This window comes from Salvelinus fontinalis, chromosome 39 (genome assembly GCF_029448725.1).
Source record: "Salvelinus fontinalis isolate EN_2023a chromosome 39, ASM2944872v1, whole genome shotgun sequence".
Classification (NCBI taxonomy): Eukaryota; Metazoa; Chordata; class Actinopteri; order Salmoniformes; family Salmonidae; genus Salvelinus; species Salvelinus fontinalis.
Genome location: NC_074703.1, coordinates 16,591,877 through 16,619,551, shown reverse-complemented (window position 1 = coordinate 16,619,551; position 27,675 = coordinate 16,591,877). Strand labels below are relative to the sequence as shown.

At 42.5% G+C, this 27,675-nt stretch overlaps 1 protein-coding gene and 1 pseudogene across 1 annotated transcript; both read left to right on the top strand.

The window, feature by feature from the left end:
• The first annotated feature begins 112 nt into the window (after nt 1-112).
• LOC129838558 (dual specificity tyrosine-phosphorylation-regulated kinase 4-like) lies at nt 113-9,000 on the top strand. The gene is made up of 14 exons (XM_055905613.1): nt 113-1,055; nt 1,833-1,922; nt 2,841-3,014; nt 3,178-3,289; nt 3,484-3,647; nt 3,774-3,910; nt 4,033-4,173; nt 4,374-4,512; nt 4,667-4,748; nt 4,868-5,040; nt 5,160-5,220; nt 5,735-5,864; nt 6,292-6,482; nt 6,676-9,000. The coding sequence occupies exons 1-14, from the start codon at nt 1,032-1,034 to the stop codon at nt 6,951-6,953; spliced, it is 1,896 nt and encodes a 631-aa protein (XP_055761588.1). The 5' UTR covers nt 113-1,031; the 3' UTR covers nt 6,954-9,000.
• Nucleotides 7,618-27,675, top strand: LOC129838393 (probable polypeptide N-acetylgalactosaminyltransferase 8; annotated as a pseudogene).

The window sequence follows — 27,675 nt, the reverse complement described above, 5'->3', positions numbered from 1 at the left end:
TTAGGGTTAGGGAAAATAGGATTTTGAATGGCAATCAATTGTTCGTCCCCCCAAAAAGTCCTCACAAGTATAGTAAGACATAGCTGTGTGTGTGATTTAAAAACGGATCCAATGATTAAACATTTGATTTAGTACTGTTTTTGACAATTGCATTTTTACAACTAAATATCTTTACAAATGTAAAGCTGTTGTGAATCATTAAATATTCGATGTTTAATGTGGTTATTTTGATGGTACCTTCGTGGGAGACTAAAGTGAAGTAGTAATCAATAACCTCAGATGTGTGGTTGCTACTCAGCAGTGTTTCTCTGAGTTTCAGTTCCCGGACAGTGAGTCTGACACGTGAGCATCGAACCAGTGTGAGTGCATCTCATTCTCTACAGTAGGCCTACACGATGAGATAAAATACCGCGAAGACTGTACCCAAGGATTTTGGGATTTAAGAACAAATGTTGTCATACAGGGGCTAGAGAGGGGGGATTTGTTGTTGTTATTTGAGCTTGGTCACAAACTGTCGGTGGATTTTGCTTTGCGGGAGGATTTGGCAAATACTGTACATGGTTCTATAGGCTACCAGCAGCATAACGGTTTTACGCGCAATGTTGATTCTCATGCTTGGAAAGTTATGACTGAGCAGTCTGCGGAGTTGGACAGTTGAATGAATTGACAAACAATCTATACCGGGAGTCAAGGTGTCGCTTGTCGATGTGGAATAAGCTGTGACCGTAGAATACCCCAACAGGTGTCTCTCCGACGATATGCGCGCCAGGCTAACAACAGCGTGCACACTCTCCATAATCTTCGGCTGACAAAGCTTTTTCCAATATTACAGTCCGTTCATTGCTATTCAGCAGCACTACTCTGCAGTTTCCACCGAGCCCCAACGTCGTTTTGATGCTAAGCGGAATATTGGTTTCTGCGTTTACTCGGGAATAAAATTGAGCCTGGGAATGTTTTGAAGCTGTGCGCTCACGTGGACCAACTAGGAGTGACTCTCAATCATAATTGGAATTCACCCGGGTTATAAAGCAATGTTTCCAGAAATTCATATCAAGGTGAGTTATAAAGCATGCTATTGCTTTGTTTTGTGTAGCTTATTGGATACAAATTCAACATTGTCTTTTTTTGCATTTTGTTTAATTTCACAGTACTCTATTTGGAACCTCTCTGCACTCTTTCATCGCTAACTTTAAGTGTACTGTACAGACTGTACTGGACAGTCAGTAATTAGGTCTGAAAACACTTTCCAGCGGATTTCAGAATCAGATGTCAATGCGTTGACATAATTACTCCCATGGTCTCATGGTTCCACTGACCTTCAGATGGACTAACCCACTTTAATCCCCATGATCTACAGCTTGGTGTGCTCAGGAATGGATCGTTAGCTTCCTGGGATCTACTGGGTTAATATGATCTGTTTGTCACGGCTGACACATAGCTGGTGTCAGCACTGGATTCACAATATATTTGGGCTACTGCACATTTTTATATTGCAGTATTCAAAAACGGGCTTAATGTGCCTACTGTAGCCATAGTGGAATACCCCCCCCCCCCCCCCCCCCCCCATGCATTTATGCAGTATTAACTACAGCTGCATATGAACCACATGTTAGAATCATCGCTAGTTCTAAAAATACGTTGTAATTTAATTAGAACGTTGGCCTTCATAGATTTTCTATATGCAGTTGGTGTGTGTGTGTGTGCATGTGCACACGTGTGAGTGCTGGGGCCAAGTAAAATAATGTGTGCCTATGTGTAAGTGTGTGCACGAGTGTGTTCATCTTCAGCTAGCTCATATTATATGACATCCTTTTCTCGTCCAATCCCCACAGACAGGGAGGCCCGATGCCTACTCCCAGCAACACAAACTCCAGCCTGAATGCACACGCCTTGGGTCCAGCCGGGCCTACCAGCAGCAGCAGGTAAACCTACTCCCTGCTCCTCCAGTATTCTGCTCTTGTCTGTGGGTGTGCGGGGGAATACGATGACTGTGTCATGATCTGATCATGTGGGGGAGTACTATGACTAGTGTGAGCTGTAGGGGAATACTGTATGATGCAACTGCCCAGCCCGCACCTCTGAAAAGATGGAGCAGGGTAGTTATCAGCAGTTGTGAATTGTGGATCCTGAGTTTTAAGATTAAAAGTCATTTTCCTTAACCCAAACGATTAAATGTTCATAATAACAGAGTGTGAAAACGGGCTGGCCGGGTGCAGAGGTAACTGTCTTCGGTACCATGTTGCTATATATAGCTCTTTATGAATAATTAATCTTGCAGAGACTGCAGTAAAGCCCTGGAGATTAAACAGTGTGTTCTATTAATAGAAACTCCCCTCTCAATTTGTCAGCGCTGTTTCAGTTCAAATCAATAAGGCCACGAAAGCCATACCACTGTAACTACAGCACAGCTCTGTCCTTCAGTCAGAGGTGGTGTCCTGGTATAACCTAGCCTTTTGGGCAGCTTTTGAGAGGATGTGTACATAGAGTACTGAGAAAGACTAGCAGCCTATAAACAAGAGAGAGTGAAGGAAAAATACATGGAGAGCGAGACTTCGATTCGGGCTGCAGTGAAAGCTTCTGTCGAAAAGCAGACCTCCAAGGCTTTAGAGCCTGCTTCACTCTCGCCCTTGCAGGTAACTCAATGCCCTTTCTGGGAACCACAGGCTACTTGCTGCCTCATTACTGAATCAGCAGGAAAACTAGAAACACCCAGTGCCTCAAACCTCGTTATGTAACAACACCTGTATTATCTCTGTTTGATTTAACCTAGATGACCCTCTAAATGTGGGTCCTTCTCTCTCTGCCTCCCTCTCTCCCGCTCTCTCTTGTTCTGGCTGTAGAACTGTGGCTCGGGCAAAGGCACTCTGCCCAAGCTGGATACTAAGCCCTTGGTTGTAAACAATGCCAAGCACCATCACCAGTCCGAAAGCATCCTGCCCCACATCACCAGCAAGGGCCTGCAGAACACCTGTGATAGGCAGCTTTCAGGAACCAGGCACCAGGAAAGCTTCCAGGTGAGTCCTTGTTACAAGTAGGCTAATCTCTTGGTATTATGTACTTAGAGCCTAGTATATTGAAGCAATGAAACATTCCACTGAGAAATTCTAACAGTGTTAAATTGTTACCATGCAAAACCTCTGCAACTAGTTAATTTCCTGTATGTTTTGTAATTGACAGGATGAGAGATTACGGAGCTCCACAGTGGAGAGTCTGCCAGAGTCCAACAGGAAGAACAATCAGGAGCAGGAGAGGAATATTGAGGGACACAATCTGCCCATGTCTCCTGCAGGTGTGTGTGGGCTAAGGGTAGGACTAGACCTGAGTTGGAGAGTAGGGAAGCGTTGGTGGAAGTTGCTGGTGTTGGAGATTAGTATTGGCAATTCTAAAGGAGAAAGAGTTTTCTGTCCCTTGATCTTATTAATCAGGAAGAAACAAATGCAAACTGGGATTTGCTGACAGGAATTTCCTTTCCCTCCTATACAGAGGTCCTGAAGGCGTTCAAAGTTCGTCTGACTGAGCATGAGCAGGAGGAGATCATGGACTACTCCGAGGTCTGGTACCTGGGCCTGGATGCCAAGAAGATGGAGGGTTCCCCCAGCCTGCCACACAACTCTGGCTACGACGATGAGAGCGGAGGCTATCTTAAGGTAACATAAAAATGGGCACAAAGATCGCAGTAAAGAAACTGAATTTCAGAACCAGTTTTAGTGCCATATAGAGTTTTCAGTTTTTGCAGTATTGCTTTAAAGTAAATTATACCCTTTTCTCTGCAGGTCGCGCATGACCACATAGGCTTCCGGTTTGAGGTACTGGAGGTGATCGGAAAAGGATCCTTCGGACAGGTCCTGAAGTGCCTGGATCACAAGACCACTGAACTTGTCGCCATCAAGGTCATTCGCAACAAGAAAAGGTGACTAATGCCACTAGCTAGCTAGCATATCGTAGCACAGCTGGGTTGTCAAATACCAACCTTTCACTAATAACATGCTATGACATGTTATGACACTGCTTCTCTGTTATGATTGGCTGCAGGTTCCACCACCAGGCCATGGTGGAGTTGAAGATCCTGGATGCGTTGAGAAGGAAGGACAGAGACAACCAACACAACGTCATTCACATGAAGGAGCACTTCTACTTCCGGAACCATCTCTGCATCTCCTTCGAACTCCTGGGGTAGGATTGATGGACACTGACACTGTAGGGCCAAAGATAAGATCATATTCAGAAATACATTAATACCTTTTTGTTATTTGTTGATTTAGTTCAGGAGAGAATACTTCTGCTATATTTCATACACAGGAGGTAAACATGTAGTATTACGATTATTTGGCCTTTTAAATCTAAAGGATGTTTGCTTATCTTTGACCGTGCAGAGTGAACCTGTACGAACTCATCAAGAAGAACAACTTCCAGGGCTTCAGCCAGATCCTGGTGTGCCGCTTTGCCTACTCCCTCCTCAAGTGCCTGCAGATGCTACACAAAGAGAAGATCATCCACTGTGACCTGAAACCGGTATGACCCCTAGCCATGACCTTTAACCCCTAACAACCTTAACATTACATAATGAAAGTGAAGCATATTTGCAAACATATTCCTTGTTGGTTTAGTTTAATGGTGCCACAGGAGATGGAGAGAATGTGCTCATACTTGGGTATTTATTTTCCAGGAAAACATTCTTCTGTCACACAAAGGCCAAGGCAACATCAAGGTCATTGACTTTGGGTCCAGCTGCTACGAGCAGCAGAGAGGTGAGTGTCCTAGTTTGTATGTTTTCTAATGTAAGGTTAGATCAAGTAGGCAAACAGGGGGCACGACCTCATTATAGCATCACATTATAGCATACCTAATTCCTGGCTCTCCTCCACAGTTTACACCTACATCCAGAGCCGCTTCTACCGTTCCCCAGAGGTGCTCCTGGGCCATTCCTACAGCATGGCCATCGACATGTGGAGCTTTGGCTGCATCCTGGCTGAGCTCTACACTGGCTTCCCCCTCTTCCCTGGGGAGAGTGAGGTGGAGCAGATTGCCTGCATCATGGAGGTACCTACCTAGTACCTACAATATCATGCTCTCTTTGTTAATGGCTCTTTCAACCTTGTGGTTTGGCGAGCAACGTAGATGTATTACTCACTGGGTGTGTTTGTCTGATTTGTTCTCAGGTGCTGGGAATGCCTCCAAATGATTTATTGTCAACAGCGACCAGGAAAAGGCAATTTTTTGGTAAGCATTTTTGATCTAGTGCAGTCACATGGTTTTCTCTTTGACTGTTCGATGGAAATTCTGTTTAACTGAGACCTTTCACTTCTACTGATGTACCAATAGGATCACTGTTAAATGTATACATTGCTAATGTAGGGATTTGCATAATTTTAGTGTCATATGGTGTTTAATTAAGCAATAAGCCTGAGGGAGTGTGGTATATTGGCCATGTAACACAGCTGAGGGCTGTTCTTATGCACAACGTGAAAGGGAGTGCCTGAATACAGCTCTTAGCCGTGGAATATTGACCATATACCACATACCCCCGAGGTGACGTATTGCTATTGTAAACTAGTTACCAATATAAATAGAACAGTAAACAAGTATGTTTATGTCACAACCGTGGTATATTGTCTGATATACAGACAGCTGAAATGCTGTTTCAGCCAATCAGCATCCAGAACCCAAACTACCCAGTTTATAATTCTTAGTAAGAGATCCTCTCGTTGATTAATCATTGGTTGTGATTGTGCAGATTCCAAGGGCAACCCCAGGAACATCACCAACAGCAAGGGGAGAAAGAGACGGCCCAATTCCAAGGATCTGGCCAGTGTCCTGAAGACCAACGATCCTCTCTTTCTGGATTTCATCAAACGCTGTCTCACGTATGTACTGTACATACTGTACACCTGTCAATAACGCAGCCATAGAATCACCCAATCTCAAATGTTACTAATAGTATGGAATCATGTTAAACTGTCAGGTGAAGTGAGCCCTCTTTCGCATTATTATTGATTTAAGATTATTTACCCTTTACTCCTCCAGGTGAGGCCCATTGAGATTTAAATCTACAAGGAAGCCCAGTGTGTGGTTTTACCTCTGGTTCTCTCTGGGAGAATCTCATTTGCAAATGACGTGAGGATCACGTCATTTCTTCTCTCTCCTCAAGATCTATCTCAAAACTCAATGCAGGAGAAGGTCAGAGGGGAGGGACCTCTGATTTTCTCCTCCGATCGGTTTTGAGAAGGAGAGAGGACGTGAGGTGTATGCAATTGGGATTTTCCCTCTGACTGACTCTCTTCTCTCTGTCAGGTGGGACCCTAAGAAGCGCATGACGCCCGACGAGGCCATGCAGCATGAGTGGATCCAGGAGGCACGCTCCAACAAGTTTCGGCCCAAGACCCGCACCGTGAGAAGGCCCAGCGAGAGCCTCAGCAACGTGGAGAACAACAACAAGAAAGAGCAGCATATTTCCCACAAACCAGCCCTTATCAACAGGATAGGTAAGAGGAGCAGTCATCTACCATACTAACACCATGCCTTCTCATATGTATGTGTTTGCATGTAAAAATTAAATCTTCATTAGGCATTTTTTACACTTTGAGAGTGGCAGATTGACACAAAGACTAAATTGACTCCACATCTCTATGATGTACATGAAGTAACAGGCATCTTACTTCCCCCTCTCTGACGCAGTTGACAAGGCATTCTCCAGCCCGTTCTCCAATGCCACAGACAGGCCCAAGAGAGAGAACTCTGTGAAGCTGGCGTCCGCCGAGCGCTTGTGTCCAATCAGGGCTTCGGCTGAGGGCCAGATGGGCGAGGGCAGGACCAAGAGCACCAGGGCTGTTAGCAGCAGCAAGCAGGAGGTACCCAGGGAGAGATCAGTCCACATTGTCATCAGGCCCCTGCTGGAGCACACTGCAGACAGTGACAGTCTGGAGCACCAGCAGGGCCTGTCCCCCATCACATAAAGGCCCCAGGGACAGAGGGCTTGGGGCTGGGAGGGGGTTGAGGGGAGGGGGGATGCATAGGTCACATCAGGGTTAATATCATCGGAGGTCAAACATAAGACACATATTAATAACATTAAATGGGGGTCATTGTTGGAGTATATCCTGTTTTGTAGATGTAGTGGGTTATCAATTTGTTATATTTGTGCTGCACTATAGAATTTATTTCCTTGTCCAATCCTATGTTTAGTGCTTGGACTCTGTCTAGCTGCAGGAGACGTCTTTGGAACACAGTCTTTGGTGGGTCTTTTGGTAATGAGCTGTGTATCAGCAACTGTTGGTCTTCTCTGTTATTGCAGTAGTCACAAATGGGCTTATTGCATCTTTGTGGCCATATTCACTTGTCATAAGCTTGGAAAGTAGCACAGGTCACTTGCATTAGTTTAAAATGGGATCCCTTAGCTTAGAACCTAGATCAATGTCCAGATTGGCCTGTTTTCCACTCTCGGTCTAGCCAGGTTAGGCCGAGCAACATTTAAGGTCATTTTGCCAGAGGTTTAAAGCTCCTTGAGTAGGCTAATTCCCTGCACGTTTTCTACTGGCATTGACGTTTTGGCTTTGACAACACAGACGTCTGACCCGAAATATACACAGGTTAAGCCCTGCCACCTGTTTGCACTGAAATATGCATGGCAAGCCCAAGGAGTTGCACGTGCCATGGATGCGATGTTTAAGGCTCTTAGCAGCACAAAGCATCTCCCATGCAGAGATGATGGTGATAGTGGAAAAACGTAAAGCACTAATGTGCACAAACTCCCCTAGAGATTACTCAGAGTTTACCATGTTTATGGAGTTTGACTTTGACTCAATAATTTGTGGTTGTTGACCATAGTATGTTTCATTACTAGTTTATTATGAAAATTAATAATTTTCCTGAATAAAATTACAATCACTTATAAGTCAAAAAAATTGCTGTCCACCTGACAACAACTTTTACCTCAAAAACAGGGCCCTCAAGTGGTCAATGAAGATTAATGTTATTTTCCTGACCTGAAATGCCTAGCTTGGACTGGGATTGGATGGTTTGATATTCTTCATACGTCATTGTCATATACAAAGTTTTCCAGTGTCTACAAAACAGGAATATTCTGACCAGTGATCCTCACAACTTGTTATTCAGATGTCCCTTTCAGCATCCAAAGTGACTTCCCTCTGACCCACAATGCATCATCTGTTTTTTACTCCTCCTCACACAAACTTCATTTTAAAAAGCTCTTAATTCCTCATCAAAGCAGTTCCATCTATTTTGATGAACTTCTCTTACTTTGACAAAAGGACAATTTGCTACAATGTTGAGCTTTCTTCAATAAAACTTGGGCCAAATGAAGGAGAGTAGACTTTTTTTGTTCTCTGTAAACTTCTTTAAGGCAACTTGTACTGATGCTTTTCACTTGCTCCAGTTATAGAAAGTAATTTTAAAACAGTGTTTATATTTGTAACATGATCAGAAATGGAATAGATTTCCTTTTTAACAGAACATAATTGAATGTACATTTTACACTTTTGTTATGATTAAATTATTGGTGTAAGGTGTGACCTGTATATGAAATATTTGTGGTAATATCTCAAGCACTGTATGTGTACATAACCAGGTCACATTGGCAATGTCTCAATGAGATATATATTTTTTACCATGTTTCAATTGTAACTTTAATGGTTTTCTTGTTTATTTTTCGGTGCTCACTGAACATTGTTATTTAAGAGAGCCCCACAGACATTAGCTGGTGCCCTTAATGATGATATTGTGTGACATACTGAATTACTGTTTTGATTTCTCTAAGTCCGTATAATAGCATGCCAGGACATTGTTGATTTTATTGTACTGTACTACAACAAAAAGAAAGTGTGTGCATTCATTTCAACCCAATTATTTCACAATCAACCATTAGGGTATATTTGGAAGTAATTGAATTGAGGGCATTCCACCTGATTAACTGTACATTGATGTGAAAAAATGTATGAACATGTAATTGAAAGAACATGTAATTGAATAAATTGGTGTTTTATATTCCTTGCCTCTGCCCCTTTTGATTGGACCTTTGATCATTTGAATGCTGTGTAACTCAAACATTCAGCTTATGAGTTGATGAAACGATAGCAACATATAGCATTACCATGTAGGTAGAGTGAGGGGTGAACATACAGGCCAGAGGAAGCAGAAAAGGTATGGTGATCACAGAGTTAACAAAGTCTCATTGTTCCCTGCCTCTATTGATCATACATTCTATGCTCAACCCTCATTTACCAGACAGGGTCAGTGGTTAACCTTGTGCATCCAGACCCTCATGCTGTTTGGTTTGAGCTCTGAGAGCAAGTTAGACACAGGGGAAATTGAGATATACTTCAATGCTCCATTCAGCCTGGTCTCATAGACTAGACGTAGCATACTAAAAGTAAATCCGGGATGCTCAAACTTGTATGAGATGTTACGTTTGGTATGGTTACATAAGACAGAAGGTCTCTTAAGGCAAGAACAAAAGGAGGGTGGTTGGTTGAGAGTATAACGTGAATGTCTAGCAACCCAAAGGTTGTATGTTTGAATCTCATCTCATGGACAACTTTAGCATTTTAGCAACTTTGCAACTACCTACAGTACTACTTTTTTAGCTACTTTGCAACTACTTAGCATGTTAGATAACTCTTCCCCTAACCTTAACCCTTTAACCTAACCTTAAATCCCAACCTAGCTAACTCTAGCCACCCCCTAACATTAGCGTTATCCACCTAGCTAATTGGAATTCGTACATACAGTATCATACGTCTTGCAAATTCATAACATATTGTAAGAATTGCAATTTGTGACATATCATACGAATTGTAATTCGTAACATACTGTATCATATAAAATGGATGATGGACAACTACAAATGAATACATACCTTACGAAACAACATATCATACTAAGCGGAGTGTCGTGGATTTACAAACGGAATAATACGAAATGCTCTGAGACCAGGTTGCTCCGTTACCTCTTAAAGCAGGTGGTCAACCAGATTTTCGGTTACTCTAGAATGGAAAGAGCTACAGATACTCTTCATTGTGGGCTTGAGTTTGAATTACAAGACAGAGTGCTAGTGACAGCCAAGACCATCACTTTCAGAGAGCCCCACCTTTGCAGCCTGTAGTATTGTGGCTTTTGGCATTTATTCCCTGGCCTCAACAATGACTTGAATGCCAAATGAACGGTTGGATCCATTAGGTGCATGTTTTTGACCTGTTCAGTTGTGCAAATATTTAAAAAAGGTGTTGGTGAGTGGCAGCCAGGTATGGGGCACCTCACACTCCCCCCTTTCAGGGGAGCCTGGATCTTAGTCGGAGAGTGAGAGAGGAAGGCCGTCCTGTCTGTATCCCCAGGCTGAGCGCTCACACGCAGAGGGATGATGAGTCTGGGTCCGAGGGCTGGCCCCTTTGCTGGCCATGGCTGCTGGAATGCTCTACATCACATCCATAAAGAGGGAGGTTCATTCTCATGGGGAGAGACTGCAGAGGGCCCGTCAGAATGACTCGATCAGGGGCCAGGACATGTTCAAGAGGCTGGAGAAGATCGAGAAGCTGGGTAAGTCTCAATATCATTCATTTAACTGTGACTTACCTAGAAGGGAAATGCCAGTAGCTCTGTCCACATACTCAGCGGTGTAAAGTACTGAAGTAAAAATACTTTAAAGTACTACTGAAGCCATTTTCGGGGGTATCTGTGCTTTACTATTGTCACGCCCTGACCTTAGAGATCCTTTTTATGTATCTATTTTGGTTGGTCAGGGCGTGAGTTGGGGTGGGCATTCTATGTTTTTGTTCTATGTTTTCTATTTCTATGTGTTTTTGGCCGGGTGTGGTTCTCAATCAGAGGCAGCTGTCTATCGTTGTCTCTGATTGAGAACCATACTTAGATAGCCTTTTCCCCCCTTGTTTTGTGGGTAGTTATTTTCTGTTTAGCTGTTTTGTTTGCCTGACAGAACTGTTCGCTTTTGTGCTCCTGTTTTTGTTTGTTTGATTGTTTTTTTTTGATTAAATCATGAACACTTTAAACGCGGAACCTTGGTCCACTCTTCCTTCAGCCCACGAGAAGCGTGACAACTATTTATATTTTTGACAACTTTTTCTTCACTACATTCCTAAAGATTTTTTTTTTCTTTTTACTCCATACATTTTCCATGACACCCAAAAGTACTAGTTACATTTTGAATGCTTAGCAGGACAGGAATATGCTCCAATTCATGAACTTTAATTAATTCATTAAATTCAAGAACATCCCTGGTCATCCCTACTGCCTCTGATCTGACGGATTCACTAAACACAAATTGCTTAGTTTGCAGATTATGTCTGGGTGTTGGAGTGTGCCCCTGGCTATCCGTAAACAATTTACAACAAGAAAATTGTGTCGTCTGGTTTGCGTATATAAGCAATTTGAAGTTATTTATACTTTTGATACTTAAGTATATTTTTGCAATTACATTTACTTTTGATACTTAAGTATATTTAAAACCAAACACTTTTAGACTTTTACTCAACTAGTATTTTACTGTGTGACTTTCACTTTAACTTGAGTAATTTTCTATTAAGGTATCTTTACACATACTGTACTTGGACTGCAGTCTGCCACTGTTGTAGCTGGTAGGGCAGATTTAGAGGGAGGGTTTGGGAACACATTAGAATCTAGCCTGAGCCTACATTTAGAGTTGATCCCAGTAAGTTATTTCACACTTCACAGTGATGATTGTAAAAGGGAATTTGTTCTCAGTTAAATAAAGGGTTTAAATGAACTAACAAAGAATCTAATTAAAGAATCATTTCAGATTGTTCTTTAATCCTGTATGCTGTTGCTTGTTGAACATTTGTTACATTTTGATCTACCAACGTCTGTGTGCCACATGTATAATAGTTTGAGGAGCAGCTGTCATGTGTCCACAGTGAAGTGTCAATAACGGGATCAGTCTGAAAGAGGGGCAGGCTGTGAAGGCTACCGAGGTCAAGAAGGAGAGGAAGGTGGTGAAGAAGTTGTACCCCAACTCAGCTCTGTTTACAAGCTGGGGTGATGAGCTCTCAGAGGAGGAGCAGAAAGAGGCAGAGGAGCTGTTTCAGATGTATGGATACAATGCCTTCCTGAGTGACAGACTACCCCTGAACAGGGAAATACCTGATACTCGCGATCCTAAGTAAATCCTTTTCCTCATCTCTCTGCCACCTCTACACAAAAAATGATGGATAACTCAAGACTTTTTAATTGTAACCACAGTCTGTTGCATTGTGGCCATCCAAGGTTAAATCTATATCCACCACTGTTTGAGCAATCGTGACCATAGGATTAGAAGGTTTTATCTAACTAATAAGGTTCTACCCCTCATTAGTTTGAATGGTGTGAGCAATTTATATATTGCATTCTTTTAAACTCAACAACATGGATTGGGGTGTTTAGAGTACTATATAGGTAGAGATCATTGAACAGAACAAGGCTTTGTCTATAAATCAATTGTGACAATAATGTAGATAGAACCTTATCATTCCAAGCTCTCGCAATGACATTGAAATTGACTACATTTAAGAGAGAAACAGCAGTTTTGGTGAAGTGACTGAATGATATGAGGTAGACCAAATGTTTTTGTTGTGCCTGTCAGATGTGCTAATCACCAGTACCCCCATGACCTGCACACCATCAGCGTGGTGTTGATCTACTTGGACGAGGCCCTGTCAATCATCAAGAGAGCTGTCCGCAGCATCATAGACAAGACCCCCCAACGCCTGCTCAAAGACATCATACTGGTGGATGACCACAGCTCCAATGGTTCTGTCACGATCGTTTTTAGGTGAAAGAGAGGACCAAGGCGCAGCGTGATATAGATACATCTTCTTTTATTTGAGAAGATGAAACGAACACTAACACAAACTAGACAAAACAACGTGAAGCTACAAAACGAAAGTGCAGACACAAGCTACTAACGTCAAACATAGACAATTACCCACAACCTACCTAATGCCTATGGCTGCCTTAAATATGGCTCCCAATCAGAGACAACGATAGACAGCTGTCTCTGATTGAGAACCAATCCAGGCAACCATAGACTTACATAAACACCTACACTGAACACAACAAAAAACCCTATACAATACAAACACCCTAGACTAGACAAAAACACACAAACTTCCCCCATGTCACACCCTGACCTAACTAAAATAATAAACAAAACAAAGATAACTAAGGCCAGGGCGTGACAGGTTCGCTTACTTTGTCTATGCTCTCTACTTAGAAACATTTGCAATTATATTTGTTAACATTTCGATTGAACTTAGGTGTGGCTTTCAACTGATATGCAAGTGTCTGCTCTGCTTTCACAAAGGATCTAAAGGCGAAATGGAATACCTACATCTTTTTCATCCATGAAGAGCGTCCGGGCGTGGTGAAGAGAGTGAGACACTCAGAGCAGCTCGCATGTTGTTGTTGACACTGGTGTTTGACAGAGTGTGTTTCGATGACTTGACAGTCACACATTATCGGCCATATGCAGATGCATTTGATTGGGCCCTGTGGTGTATGTTTGAGTCCTTCACACCTGAGTGGTATGTCTAAAAAGACGAGTCTGTCACACTCTGACCTTAGTTCCTTTTTTATGTCTCTATTTTGGTTTGGTCAGGGCGTGAGTTGGGGTGGGCATTCTATGTCTGGTGTTCTATGTTGTCTATTTCTTTTTGTTTGGCCGTGTGTGGTTCTCAATCAGAGGCAGCTGTCTATCGTTGTCTCTGATTGAGAACCATACTTAGGTAGCCTTTTTCCACCTGTTTTTTGTGGGTAGTTGTTTTGTGTGTATTACCTGACAGACCTGTTTCGTTTTTGTTCTTCCTCGTTGTTATTTTGTTTATTGTTCAGTTTTGATTACATTTATAACATGAACACCTACCACGCTGCATTTTGGTCACCTTCTTCCCAGGACGATCGTTATTTTTGCGTTATCTGTTCTTTAAAAAGAATGTCAATTCTCCCCATGTAGAATTGACCATGATACTTTCAATTCTTGATTCAGTCTGAACAAACCAATCTACGTCCAACATCCAGACATCCAGTCCATATCTATAAACTCTTCCTTCTCTCTTGGTGTTTGGTGTGTCTAGGTGTGGCTGTGTGGTGGAAGTGTCGAGGTCATACCTTGTTCTAAAATAGCCCACATTGAGAGGGCCCATAAACCCTATCTCCCAGACCTGAGCATTACAATGAAGAGGAATGCTCTGAGAGTGGCTGAGGTCTGGAGGGATGAATACAAACATAATGTCAACATCGCCTGGAACCTCCCACTGAAGGTACTGTACACATCAAACCATTCAAAAAGTAGGTTTTGTTCAGCTGCTCCAATGGAATAACAATCATTGCTGTTATGCATGCTTTGTGTTTGAAAATAAGTAGACTAGACAGTCAATATTATAAAATGGTCTATTACTCAATGTCATAATAAAGATCATAGGATCTATGTAAAATGATGATCTCTAACTTCCGGCGCCGACCGAGATGGCCACCTCGCTTCGCGTTCCTAGGAAACTATGCAGTATTTTGTTGTTTTATGTGTTATTCCTTACATTGGTACCCCAGGTAATCTTAGGTTTCATTACATACAGTCGGGAGGAACTACTGAATATAAGAGCAACGTCAACTCACCATCGTTACAACCAGGAATATGACTCTCCCGAAGCGGATCCTGTGTTTTGCCTTCCACCCAATACAATGGATCTGATCCCAGCCGGTGACCCTAAACAACGTCGCCGTAAAAGGGGCAAACGAGGCAGTCTCCTGGTCAGGCTTCGGAGACGGGCACATTGCGCTCCACTCCCTAGCATACTACTCGCCAATGTCCAGTCTCTTGACAATAAGGTTGATGAAATCCGAGCGCGGGTAACATTCCAGAGAGACATCAGGGATTGTAACGTTCTTTGCTTCACGGAAACATGGCTCACTCGAGAGACGCTAACGGAATCGGTGCAGCCAGCTGGTTTCTTCACGCATCGCGCCGACAGAAACAAACATCTTTCTGGTAAGAAGAGGGGCGGGGGTGTATGCCTTATGATCAACGAGACGTGGTGTGATCATAACAACATACAGGAACTCAAGTCATTCTGTTCACCAGATTTAGAATTCCTCACAATCAAATGTCGACCGCATTATCTACCAAGGGAATTCTCTTCGATTATAATCACAGCCGTATATATTCCCCCCCAAGCAGACACATCGATGGCCCTGAACAAACTTTATCTGACTCTTTGTAAACTGGAAACCACACACCCTGAGGCTGCATTCATCGTAGCTGGGCATTTTAACAAGGCTAATCTGAAAACAAAACTCCCTAAATTCTATCAGCATATCGATTGTGCTACCAGGGCTGGTAAAACCTTGGATCATTGTTATACTAACTTCCGCAACGCATATAAGGCCCTCCCCCGCCCTCCTTTCGGAAAAGCTGACCACGACTCCATTTTGTTGCTTCCAGCCTACAAACAGAAACTAAAACAGCAAGCTCCCGCGCTCAGGTCTGTTCAACGCTGGTCCGACCAATCTGATTCCACGCTTCAAGACTGCTTCGATCACGTGGATTGGGATATGTTCTGCATTGCGTCCAACAACAACATTGACGAATATGCTGATTCGGTGAGCGAGTTCATTAGAAAGTGCATTGACGATGTCGTACCCTCCACCCTACCTGACACCCTAGACCCACTCCAATTTGCTTACCGACCCAATAGGTCCACAGACGAAGCAATCGCAACCACACTGCACACTGCCCTAACCCATCTGGACAAGAGGAATACCTATGTGAGAATGCTGTTCATCGACTACAGCTCAGCATTTAACACCATAGTACCCTCCAAACTCGTCATCAAGCTCGAGAACCTGGGTCTCGACCCCGCCCTGTGCAACTGGGTCCTGGACTTCCTGACGGGCCGCCCCAGGTGGTGAGGGTAGGTAACAACATCTCCACCCCGCTGATCCTCAACACTGGGGCCCCACAAGGGTGCGTTCTGAGCCCTCTCCTGTACTCCCTGTTCACCCACGACTGCGTGGCCATGCACGCCTCCAACTCAATCATCAAGTTTGCGGACGACACTACAGTGGTAGGCTTGATTACCAACAACGACGAGACGGCCTACAGGGAGGAGGTGAGGGCCCTCGGAGTGTGGTGTCAGGAAAATAACCTCACACTCAACGTCAACATAACAAAGAAGATGATTGTGGACTTCAGGAAACAGCAGAGGGAGCACCCCCCTATCCACATCGACAGGACAGTAGTGGAGAAGGTGGAAAGTTTTAAGTTCCTTGGTGTACACATCACGGACAAACTGAATTGGTCCACCCACACAGACAGCGTTGTGAAGAAGGCGCAGCAGCGCCTCTTCAACCTCAGGAGGCTGAGGAAATTCGGCTTGTCACCAAAAGCACTCACAAACTTCTACAGATGCACAATCGAGAGCATCCTGTCGGGCTGTATCACCGCCTGGTACGGCAACTGCTCCGCCCACAACCGTAAGGCTCTCCAGAGGGTAGTGAGGTCTGCAAAACGCATCACCGGGGGCAAACTACCTGCCCTCCAGGACACCTACACCACCCGATGTCACAGGAAGGCCATAAAGATCATCAAGGACAACAATCACCCGAGCCACTGCCTGTTCACCCCGCTATCATCCAGAAGGCGAGGTCAGGTGCATCAAAGCAGGGACCGAGAGACTGAAAAACAGCTTCTATCTCAAGGCCATCAGAGTGTTAAACAGCCACCACTAACATTTAGTGGCTGCTGCCAACATACTGACTCAACTCCAGCCAGTTTCAAAATGGGAATTGATGGAAATTATGTAAAAATGTATCACTAGCCACTTTAAACAATGCCACTTAATATAATGTTTACATACCCTACATTACTCATCTCATATGTATATACTGTACACTATACCATCTACTGCATCTTGCCTATGCCGTTCTGTACCATCACTCATTCATACATCTTTATGTACATATTCTTTATCCCTTTACACTTGTGTGTATAAGGTAGTAGTTGTGGAATTGTTAGGTTAGATTACTTGTTGGTTATTACTGCATTGTCGGAACTAGAAGCACAAGCATTTCGCTAAACTCGCATTAACATCTGCTAACCATGTGTATGTGACAAATAACATTTGATTTGATTTGGTAAGCCATCATCAAGTGGATAATAGGTGGATTGCTCACATAGCCTGTGTTTCTGATTTAGAAACCTTCCTCTTTCTCACCACAGGATCATGGCATAGACATTGGGGATGTTTCAGAGAGGAAGAAGTTGAGAAAGAGTCTGAACTGCAAACCCTTCCAGTGGTATCTGGACAATGTGTATCCAATGTTAGACCCCCTGGGTGACTTGCTTGGTTATGGAGCTGTGAGTGATGCTATAATGTTACTGTTTTGGAATGATTTCCTCACCAACTGTGTTTGGTCCATAGAATTATTTCTTCAATAGGATGCAGGGTCATAAATCCAACTCATTATCAGGATAGTAATTTGCACTTTTATAACTGTTTAATCTCGGTCCATAAAATCAACAGCTGATCAATGACCTGAAGACGGATCTCTGTATAGATCAAGGCCCAGTTCCGGGGAACACACCTATTTTATATGAATGCCATTATTTTGGTCCACAGGTTTGTAGAATTATTGCTTAGTATTTTAGAATGTAGCCAATTGTATAATATGGTCCATCCCATAGCAGAGCGGGGATTCAACCCATACCACAATGCAAAGTACTGTCAATACCACAGATACAGAAAAGTCTAAATATCTATCCTCTCTGTCCAGAACTGTTATTATCGAGCCAGCGGGGAGATCTACATTGGAGGCATCAAGTCTCACAAGTACAACAGTAATCGCTGTCTGATGGACATTGGCACTCGAACCCCAGGACTGTATGAGTGCAAGGAGGCCAAGCAGAAGGGATTCCACATGCTCTGGGAATTTCAATAGGCAAGCACTCCAACATGAAATAGGGAAATTGATGCCTATAAACTGTTGGAAACATGGGAGATGTCTTTGACTTTAGTGTGATGTTGTACAGTGGAATGTTTGCTGTGTTTTACAGGGAAAAGTCATCCAGAACAGACAGACAAAGACATGTCTGGAGATTGCCCCAGGGGAGGACACTTACTACCAGCTCATCATTCAGGAGTGCAGTGGGCAGCACTGTTAAAATACGGAACGTGATAAAAGACTTCTGATACACTGAGATAGTTAGGCCTACTGTACCAGAGACAATACAGCAGGACAATAGGAGTTATGCTGCGATCATAAGCATGTGGGAAGGTAGTATTTACAAACATACGATTCGTAAAATCCACTTGAACACCCCTCCAACTGGTAATTACCCGTGTGAAACTAGTCTATCATCCCTGAGCTCCGACATCTCCCAGATGCTGACCTCTGACGTCACCTACTAAGGAAATGACCTCTTTAACGGAATTATCAACAGTTAAATGCAACAACAAAACATTATTTACAACGTTTTTGAACACTTTTTTTGTACAAACATGATAGCTGTACTTACAGTTTATGGTTGACGCAGCTTGTTGGCCATTAGCCAATCTGAGTTTCTCAACGAGTTGAAAGCACGTGAATGCATTCAACTGATATTTACGACTTCACAGCTGGTAATTACCACCTTCCCACTTCTTTATGAACACAGCATTATTATTACGCTTTGAAAAGCCCATCTGTGGTCAGCAGTGAGTTGACTGTGTGATCTTAGTGAGCCGTTGGTTGGACATAGCTTCATGGGGACAGATGTACAGTTTCTTCACAGAATGTGGAATGCTATTGAGCTGTGTTGTCCTTGGTCCTGAATGTAATTGCAAAGAAATAATAAATATGATTCCTGTATTTACGCTCATTTGTGGTTTGTTATTGATTCACTGTAGATTTTCACCAAAGAGGGTCATAGAATATTTTTCTGCATTGACATCATATAGAGCTGAGTTGACATCAGTTTAGTTTTAAAGAAGACCCGTCCTCGACTGCTCAGGGATTTCTCTGAGTTCTCTCTCTCTTACAGCTTTGGTGGCAGGTGGCAGGGAGTTATACAGCGCATTCGGAAAATATTCAGACCGCTTTACTTTTCCCACATTGTTAAGTTACAGCCTTATTCTAAAAAGTCCTGGCTCTGGCTGGGCCACTCAAAGACATTCAGAGACTTGTCCTGGAGGGGAAGCCTTGCTGCCAGAGTTGTTATGCCAGAGTGCGGAAAAAAAGAGGTCAGGGGATGGTGTTCTGTCAGCAAGGTGAACCTCCACCCGAACAGGTATGTGTGGAACTTTTTGATCCTGAAGATAATACCCAATGCTTCTTTCTCAATCTGCGGGTATTTCAGTCCTTGACATGCAGGGAATGGGCTTATCTTCTCCTGCAGGTGTGGAGTGACACGATGGCCCCAACTTCATATGGGGAAGTGTCACAGGCCAAATGAATTGGCAAGGATGGGTTGAAGTGAATCAACACCTTATCAATCAACACTGCCTTTGCTTTCTTGAAAGTAGTGTCCCACTCCTTTGTCCACGACCAGGGTTTGTTCTCTCTCATTAACTCGTGCAAAGGCTTCAGCTGCTTCGCCAGCTTTTCGATGTACTTCCGTAGTAGTTCAGGAGGCCCAGGAAAGACCGCAGCTGGCTTACAATCTTGGGAGCAGGTCCCTCTGCAATGACTCCCGCTTTCGATGGAGCTGTTTGGAGAACGTCAGCATCAATCACATGGCCTAAGGACTCCACTGCATGCTTGCAAAAGTTGCACTTCTATTTTGCGAACACGTAAGCCTTGCTCTTCGAGTCGATTAACACAGGACAGAAACAAACAAAAGAGCCAGGCTTTACTTTATTGGGTGCCAAGGGGAGAGATATAATGACACCCCATCGTCTCCTAAAAGAGAACATAAACATTTAGTTAACTTCTTATGGGCAGGTGGGACGGTAGCAGCCAACATCCGGTGAAATTGCAGAGCGTGAAATTCAAAAATACCAAATTCAAATATTTAACATTCTTGAAAATATATGTGTTATACATCGAAATAAAGCTTAACTTCTTAATCCAGCCGCTGTGTCAGAGTTCAAAAAGGCTTTACAGCGAAAGCAAACCCTGCGATAATCTGAGGACAGTGCACCACATACAAACACATGAAAATCATATTTCAACCAGGCAGGTGAGCCACAAAAGTCAGAAATAGCGATATAATTAATGCCTTACCTTTGAAGATCTTCTTCTGTTGGCACTCCAAAATGTCCCAGAAACGTCACAAATGGTCCTTTTGTTCGATAATGTCCTTCTTTATGTCCCAAAAATGTCAATTTATTTGGCACGTTTGATTCAGAAATCCACCGGTTTATACTCACCCAACATGGCTACAAAGTATCTAATAAGTTACCTGCAAACTTGGTCCAAACATTTCAAACAACGTTCCTAATCCAACCTCAGGTACCCTAAAACGTAAATAATTGATCAAATTTAAGACGGAATAAATTGTTTCTAATACCGGATAAAAACCATGTGAAGCGCGCTCCAGTTCACCCAAACCAAAACAGAAAAGTCCACCTGGAGTGACACTTACAATGAATAGGACTACTTCTTCATTTCTCAAATAAAAACATTGAACACTTTCTAAAGACTAGTAAAAAGAGGAGGAAGGGAAGCGCTACTAAGGAACACAATAGTAAATTTGGTAGACAGAAGGTGCTCTTCGGTAAATTGGTCATCAAAAAGAAAGGAGGACCAAGGCACTCTTAATATAATGAATTAAAATGCCTTTATTAGTATGACATGTTCAATAGAAACAAAGTTTTTTTTAAATAAGACGCGTTTCGGCTGCATGGCCTTCGTCAGGGAGGCTGTTAAAGACTGTTGATATCTAGTGGAAGCCATAGGAACTGCAACCAGGTTCCTAATAATACGGGTATCCCATAGAAATCTATTGGAAAATCCTATGACCTCAATTTCTTTTTTCGCTGGATGGTTTGTCCTCGGGGTTTCGCCTGCCATATCAGTTCTGTTATACTCACAGACATCATTCAAACAGTTTTAGAAACTTCAGAGTGTTTTCTATCCAAATCTACTAATATGCATATCCTAGCTTCTGGACCAGAGTAACAGGCAGTTTACTTTGGGCACACTTTTCATCAGGAGGTGAAAATACTGCACCCTACCCAAGAGAGGTTAATCAGTCCAAACAATAAAACATTTGAATTCCTACTTTCAATTTATTTTCCAATTAACTTCCCATTTCCTTTGTTACTTTCACTATACATATCTGTTTCCTTCAACTCAGAAAGACCTCTCAATCTCCGTAACCCAGTACATTTCTCTTCCACTCTAACACTTGTTTCCCTCTACAACCTCTACTATACTTCAACCCTGTCTTTCCGTCTAACATAAATTTACCAGGTGAACAAAAAGTTTTCAGTTACAGACAAAACACTGTCCTCCCTCCACTAGTTAATAGTTTGTGTTTTAATCCACCCCATAATTGACTCTATATACTATAACCAATATCTGTTGTGTACTCACTATTTGCTTCACACTCATTTTATTGGTTAATAATCTTATCCTTTACAGTCTAAGAATTAACAATGCACACTCCTCATTCACAGAGAAGGCTATTCCTCCAGTCAAAAAGGTTAGTCATTCACATTTATTCTCTCATACATGCATGTTCAACACCCCACTACACAGTATTCAACTCCTAATTCTCTATCTTCACTACTCGTAGCTCTCATTTTACAAAAACTCAGCAAAAAAAGAAACGTCCTCTCACTGTCAACTGAGTTTCTTTTCAGCAAACTTAACATGTGTAAATATTTGTATGAACATAACAAGATTCAACAACTGAGACAAACGGAACAAGTTCCACAGACATGTGACTAACAGAAATGGAATAATGTTTCCCTGAACAAAGGGGGGGTCAAAATCAAAAGTAACAGTCAGTATCTGGTGTGGCCACCAGCTGCATTAAGTACTGCAGTGCGTCTCCTCCTCATGGACTGCACCAGATTTGCCAGTTCTTGCTGTGAGATGTTACCCCACTCTTCCACCAAGGCACCTGCAAGTTCCCGGACATTTCTGGGGGGAATGGTCCTAGCCCTCACCCTCTGATCCAACCGGTCCCAGAAGTGCTCAATGGGATTGAGATCCAGGCTCTTCGCTGGCCATGGCAGAACACTGACATTCTTGTCTTGCAGGAAATCAAGCACAGAATGAGCAGTATGGCTGGTGGCATTGTCATGCTGGAGGGTCATGTCAGGATGAGCCTGCAGGAAGGGTACAACATGAGGGAGGAGGATGTCTTCATTGTAACACACAGCACTGAGATTGCCTGCAATGACAACAAGCTCAGTCCAATGATGCTGTGGCACACCGCCCCAGACCATGACGGACCCTTCATCCCTAAATCGATCCCTTCTCCAGAGTACAGGCCTAGGTGTAACGCTCATTCCTTCGACGATAACCGCGAATCTGACCATCACCCCTAATGAGACAAAACCGCGACTCGTCAGTGAAGAGCACTTTTTGCCAGTCCTGTCTGGTCCGGCGATGGTGGGTTTGTGCCCATAGGCGATGTTGTTGCCGGTGATGTCTGGTGAGGACCTGCCTTACAACAGGCCTACAAGCCCTCAGTCCAGCCTCTCTCAGCCAATTGCGGACAGTGTGGGAGTGAATGAGACACATAAGCAACACATAGATGTTTAGGATAGCTGAACACTAAAAATAGACCACATGAAGAAAGGGCGACACATAGGCGCCCAGGACAACTGGACACACTAATGATAGAAGAGACACATAGTCTGCGGATCCTAATAAGGGCAAACATACCAAGGCATAGACTGAGCTAAAAACAGGGCCAAGACATAGGCCTATAGGATAGAGAGTCATATATTATTTTTAGAACAAGCAAGGGCTCTGCCACCATTATAATCTAACTGAAAGCAGATATGGGCGTTAGTAGGCGTGAACAAGCAGGAAGCCTGAAATAAAAGATAATGGTGGCAGAGGAATTAGGGGAATAATGGTTATTTGCATGTGGGACGGACTCATATGCTATATATGTATAAATAGAGGAGCTGGGGCTCTGGGAAGCGGTGTGTGTTCCGCGGACCATTCCGGCTTGCTATACTTTGTATTAAAAGCTTATTTGATTTCACAAGTTCTTGTAAGCGTTATATTTGAACCGATTTTCCACGACAACAGTCTGAGCACTGATGGTGGGATTGTGCATTCCTGGTGTAACTCTGGCAGTTGTTGTTGCCATCCTGTACCTGTCCCGCAGGTGTGATGTTCGGATGTACCGATGCTGTGCAGGCGTTGTTACACACATCTGCCACTGCGAAGGCGATCAGCTGTCCGTCTTGTCTCCCTGTAGCGCTGTCTTAGGCATCTCTCAGTACGGACAAGGCTTTGCCTCCAAAACATCCCGTGAATTTGCACAGAGCCACATCAAATCACAGAAATATTCATAATAAACATTGATAAACGATACAAGTGTTATTCACAGATTTAAAGATATACTTCTCCTTAACTTCTTCTGGCTGCAAGCCCGAGGCCGGCCACAATATGACAACAGCCACTTCAAGTGCAGGGCGCGAAATTCAAAATATATGTTTTAGAAATATTTAACTTTCACACATTAACAAGTCCAATACAGCAAATGAAAGGTACACATCTTGTGAATCCAGCCAACATGTTCGATTTTTAAAATGTTTTACAGCGTAAACAGCACGTATATTTATGTTAGCTCACCACCAAATACAAAAAAGGACAGACATTTTTCACAGCACAGGTAGCATGCACAAAGCCAACCTAACTAACCAAGAACCAACCAAACTAACCAACAAACAACTTCATCAGATGACAGTCTTCTAACATGTTATTCAATAAATTTATGTTTTGTTCGAAAAATGTGCATATTTCAGGTATAAATCATAGTTTACATTGCAGCTACAAACAGAAATTGCACCGAAAGCAGCCATAATAATTACAGAAACCAACGTCAAATACCTAAATACTCATCATAAAACATTTCTGAAAAATACATAGTGTACAGCAAATGAAAGACAGGCATCTTGTGATTCCAGCCAATATTTCAGATTTATTAAGTGTTTTACAGCGAAAACACAATATAGCGTTATATTAGCTTACCACAATAGCCAGAAACACAAGCCATTCCCCAGTAGCAAAGGTTAGCGATCGTAACAAACCAGAAAAAATATATAATTTTAGACTAACCTTGATAAGCTTCATCAGATGACAGTCCTATAACATCAGGTTATACATACACTTATGTTTTCTTCGAAAATGTGCATATTTAGAGCTGAAATCAGTGGTTATACATTCTGCTAATGTAGCATATTTTTCCCACAACGTCCGGATATTTTTCTGACACTTTTTCTGACACATATTCTGACCAAATAGCTATTCATAAACATAACTAAAAAATACATGTTGTATAGGAAATGATAGATACACTAGTTCTTAATGCAATCGCCGTGTTAGAATTCTAAAAATAACTTCATTACGACATACAGCTTAGGTATAGCGAGAGAGTACCCAAAAGCTAGGCGCAAACGGCTAGCACAACATGTTCGACAGATATATGAAATAGCATCATAAAATGGGTCCTTCTTTTGCTGATCTTCCATCAGAATGTTGTACAAGTGGTCCTTTGTCCAGAACAATCGTTGTTTGGATTTAGAACGGCCTTTTTCCCTCTCGATTTAGCAAGCACACTTGCCAAGTGGCGCGAATCTCTCCATGTCAACAAACGGAAGAGAACGGAACACGGCAAAACTCCCGAAAAAATTTCAATAATCTGATTAAACTATATTGAAAAAAACATACTTTACGATGATATTGTCACATGTATCAAATAAAATCAAAGCCGGAGATAGTAGTTGCCTATAACGACAGCTTTTCAGAAGGCAATCCCCGGTTCCTTCTCGCGCCTTCCTGAAAACAGGAAATGGGTGACACGTCATTCCAAGAGGATTCATTCCAACTGAGACCAAGATAAACACCCCATTTCTTCTCTCACTGCCTCTTGACATCTAGGGGAAGGTGTATGACGTGCATGTATACTAATACGTATCATGCCCATTTATAGGCAGGACCTAGAACAGAGCATAGTTTTCAGACTTTCCACTTCCTGGTCAGGAAGTTTGTGCCAAATGAGTTCTGTTTTACTCACAGATATAATTCAAACGGTTTTAGAAACTAGAGAGTGTTTTCTATCCACTAGTAATAATAATATGCACATTGTACGAGCAAGAATTGAGTACGAGGCCGTTTGAAATGGGCACCTTTTATCTGGCTACTCAATACTGCCCCTGCAGCCCAAACAGGTTAATGCAACCGCTGTGTCAGATTTCAAAAAAACTTTTCGGAAAAAGCGAACCATGCAATAATCTGAGTACGGAGCTCAGACGACAAATCAACCCAAAGAGATATCCGCCATGTTGGAATCAACATAAGTCAGAAATAGCATTATAAATATTCACTTACCTTTGATGATCTTCTTTAGAATGCACTCCCAGGAATCCCAGTTCCACAATAAATGTTTGATTTGTTCCATAAAGTCCATCATTTATGTCCAAATTACTCCTTTTGGTTCGCGCGTTCAGTACACAATCAAATTCACAACGCGAGGGCAGGTCCAGGCAAAAGTTCAGACGAAAAGTCATATTACAGTCCGTAGAAACATGTCAAACTAAGTATAGAATCAATCTGTAGGATGTTTTTAACATAAATCTTCAATAATGTTCCAACCAGAGAATTCCTTTGTCTTCAGAAAAGCAATGGAACAGAGCTCACTCTCACGTGAACGAGCGTCACGAGCTCCTGGCATTCTGCCAGAGGACTGACTCATTCCCCTCTCATTCGGGCCCACTTCACAGTAGAAGCATCAAACAACTTTTTAAAGACTGTTGACATCTAGTGGAAGCCTTAGGAAGTGCAAAATTACCCCATAGACACTGTGTATTCAATAGGCAAAGAGTTGAAAACCTACAAACCTCAGATTTCCCACTTCCTGGTTGGATTTTTCTCAGGTTTTTGCCTGCCAAATTAGTTCTGTTATACTCACAGACATCATTCAAACAGTTTTAGAAACTTCAGAGTGTTTTCTATCCAAATCTACTAATAATATGCATATATTAGCAACTGGGACTGAGTAGCAGGCAGTTTACTCTGGGCACGCTTTTCATCCAAATGTGAAAATGATGCCCCCTATCCATAACAAGCCATTGGCTGTCACAAGAAAATCAAAATCGCTCCATGTAAGCATTTTTTCCACTGTTTCCTCAAAATGACCAAGTGCTCCAGTTAGTATTGGAGTCAGGTGAGTTAGCTGGGGCTGTGGCAAAACTGTGACACCAATCAGGCCCTCAAGGAACTGCCCACCCCTGAGTTAGAGGCATTTTAGTACCCTTCCATCTTGGTTTTCACGTTCGCTAGTAAAATCCTTTTACTAGTTTACTTTCTCCTCCCGTTTTCACTCTTTATTTAAAGTTTTGTCCTTTAGGTTCCTCTACTTGACAGAGTTTGATTAAGCTGCCTCGTGTTGAACCAAGAGTTAGAACTAAAGGCAAAGTTGGAGCAACAGAAATTAGAGTTGGAGAACAGGGAAAGACAAGATTAACATGCTGCCAAAGAATGAGAATATGCAGCCAGACTACAACAAGAAGAACATACGCATGCCATTCAGTTAAAAAAGATGGAGCTGGGAGTGCGACAAAGAGCGATAGATCTGGAAGCACTCCGAATCCAGTCAGGCCAACAGAGTTTGATCTTGGTCAGAACAGCCAGCTTGTACCGCATTTCAACGAAAACGTCAATTAATATTTTATTCTGTTTTGAGCGGATTGCCACATCCCTAAAATGGCCACACGATTTTTGGTCACTGCTTCTCCAAGGATGTAAAGACTCTCATACTTCTCGAGAGGAATTGCCTCCACTTCAGTGCCCACCTGGTCTGCACAAGTATGCATGTTTGATTATCTCATTATAGCCTAGTTTTTCATTGTTGATATACTTTTCAAGACAAAAGACTATGATGTTACAAGGTAAACATTCATGGGCCAGATACGTGACTGTGCTCACCTTTAATGGGAATATTTAAGATGACTAAAGTTCATATGTGACTTGTTTCAGGAAACTAGGTGTATGTCACAGGTCACAACTTCACAGGAGGCATTTGAATGTGAAATAAATGTAAAATAATGTTTTTTTTAATCAAAATGCATTTCTTGGCAGAAATGCCTTCTGGAACATGTGAACTTTTATGTGCCTTAACAAACGTGTATTACATCTGTAAATACGAATACAATTATTAAATAACAAGCATAGTTGGTTCAGCTACGGGAAAAAAGTAGGAACCTTCTCGCTGGCCATGATTGGCTGAGATAATGGTTATGTCAAGAGATGAGTTCGGATTGGTCTGCCATGTAGCACGCTTCTTCTGTCTATAATGAGCTGCTCAGTATTTGTAGGTATTCCTTTCTAACGTGCGTTTTTTTTTTAAAGATAGCTCTCCACTTTCTGGAGGACCGGGTTTTGAAATCAGTGGAATGCCCGGTGGAATGAGAACTAAGGAGATGGAGAAACCTCAGGCATTTGATTGCAAATGCAGGGGGAGTCGAAAAAAGAACACAGAAGGCTGTTGTATAA

Coding starts and splice junctions, on each gene's coding strand:
- LOC129838558 (XM_055905613.1), top strand. CDS start 1,032: ATGTTTCCAGAAATTCATATCAAG. Junction 5,221..5,734: donor CAGGAAAAGGCAATTTTTTG/GTAAGCATTTTT, acceptor GTGATTGTGCAG/ATTCCAAGGGCAACCCCAGG. Junction 6,483..6,675: donor AGCCCTTATCAACAGGATAG/GTAAGAGGAGCA, acceptor TCTCTGACGCAG/TTGACAAGGCATTCTCCAGC.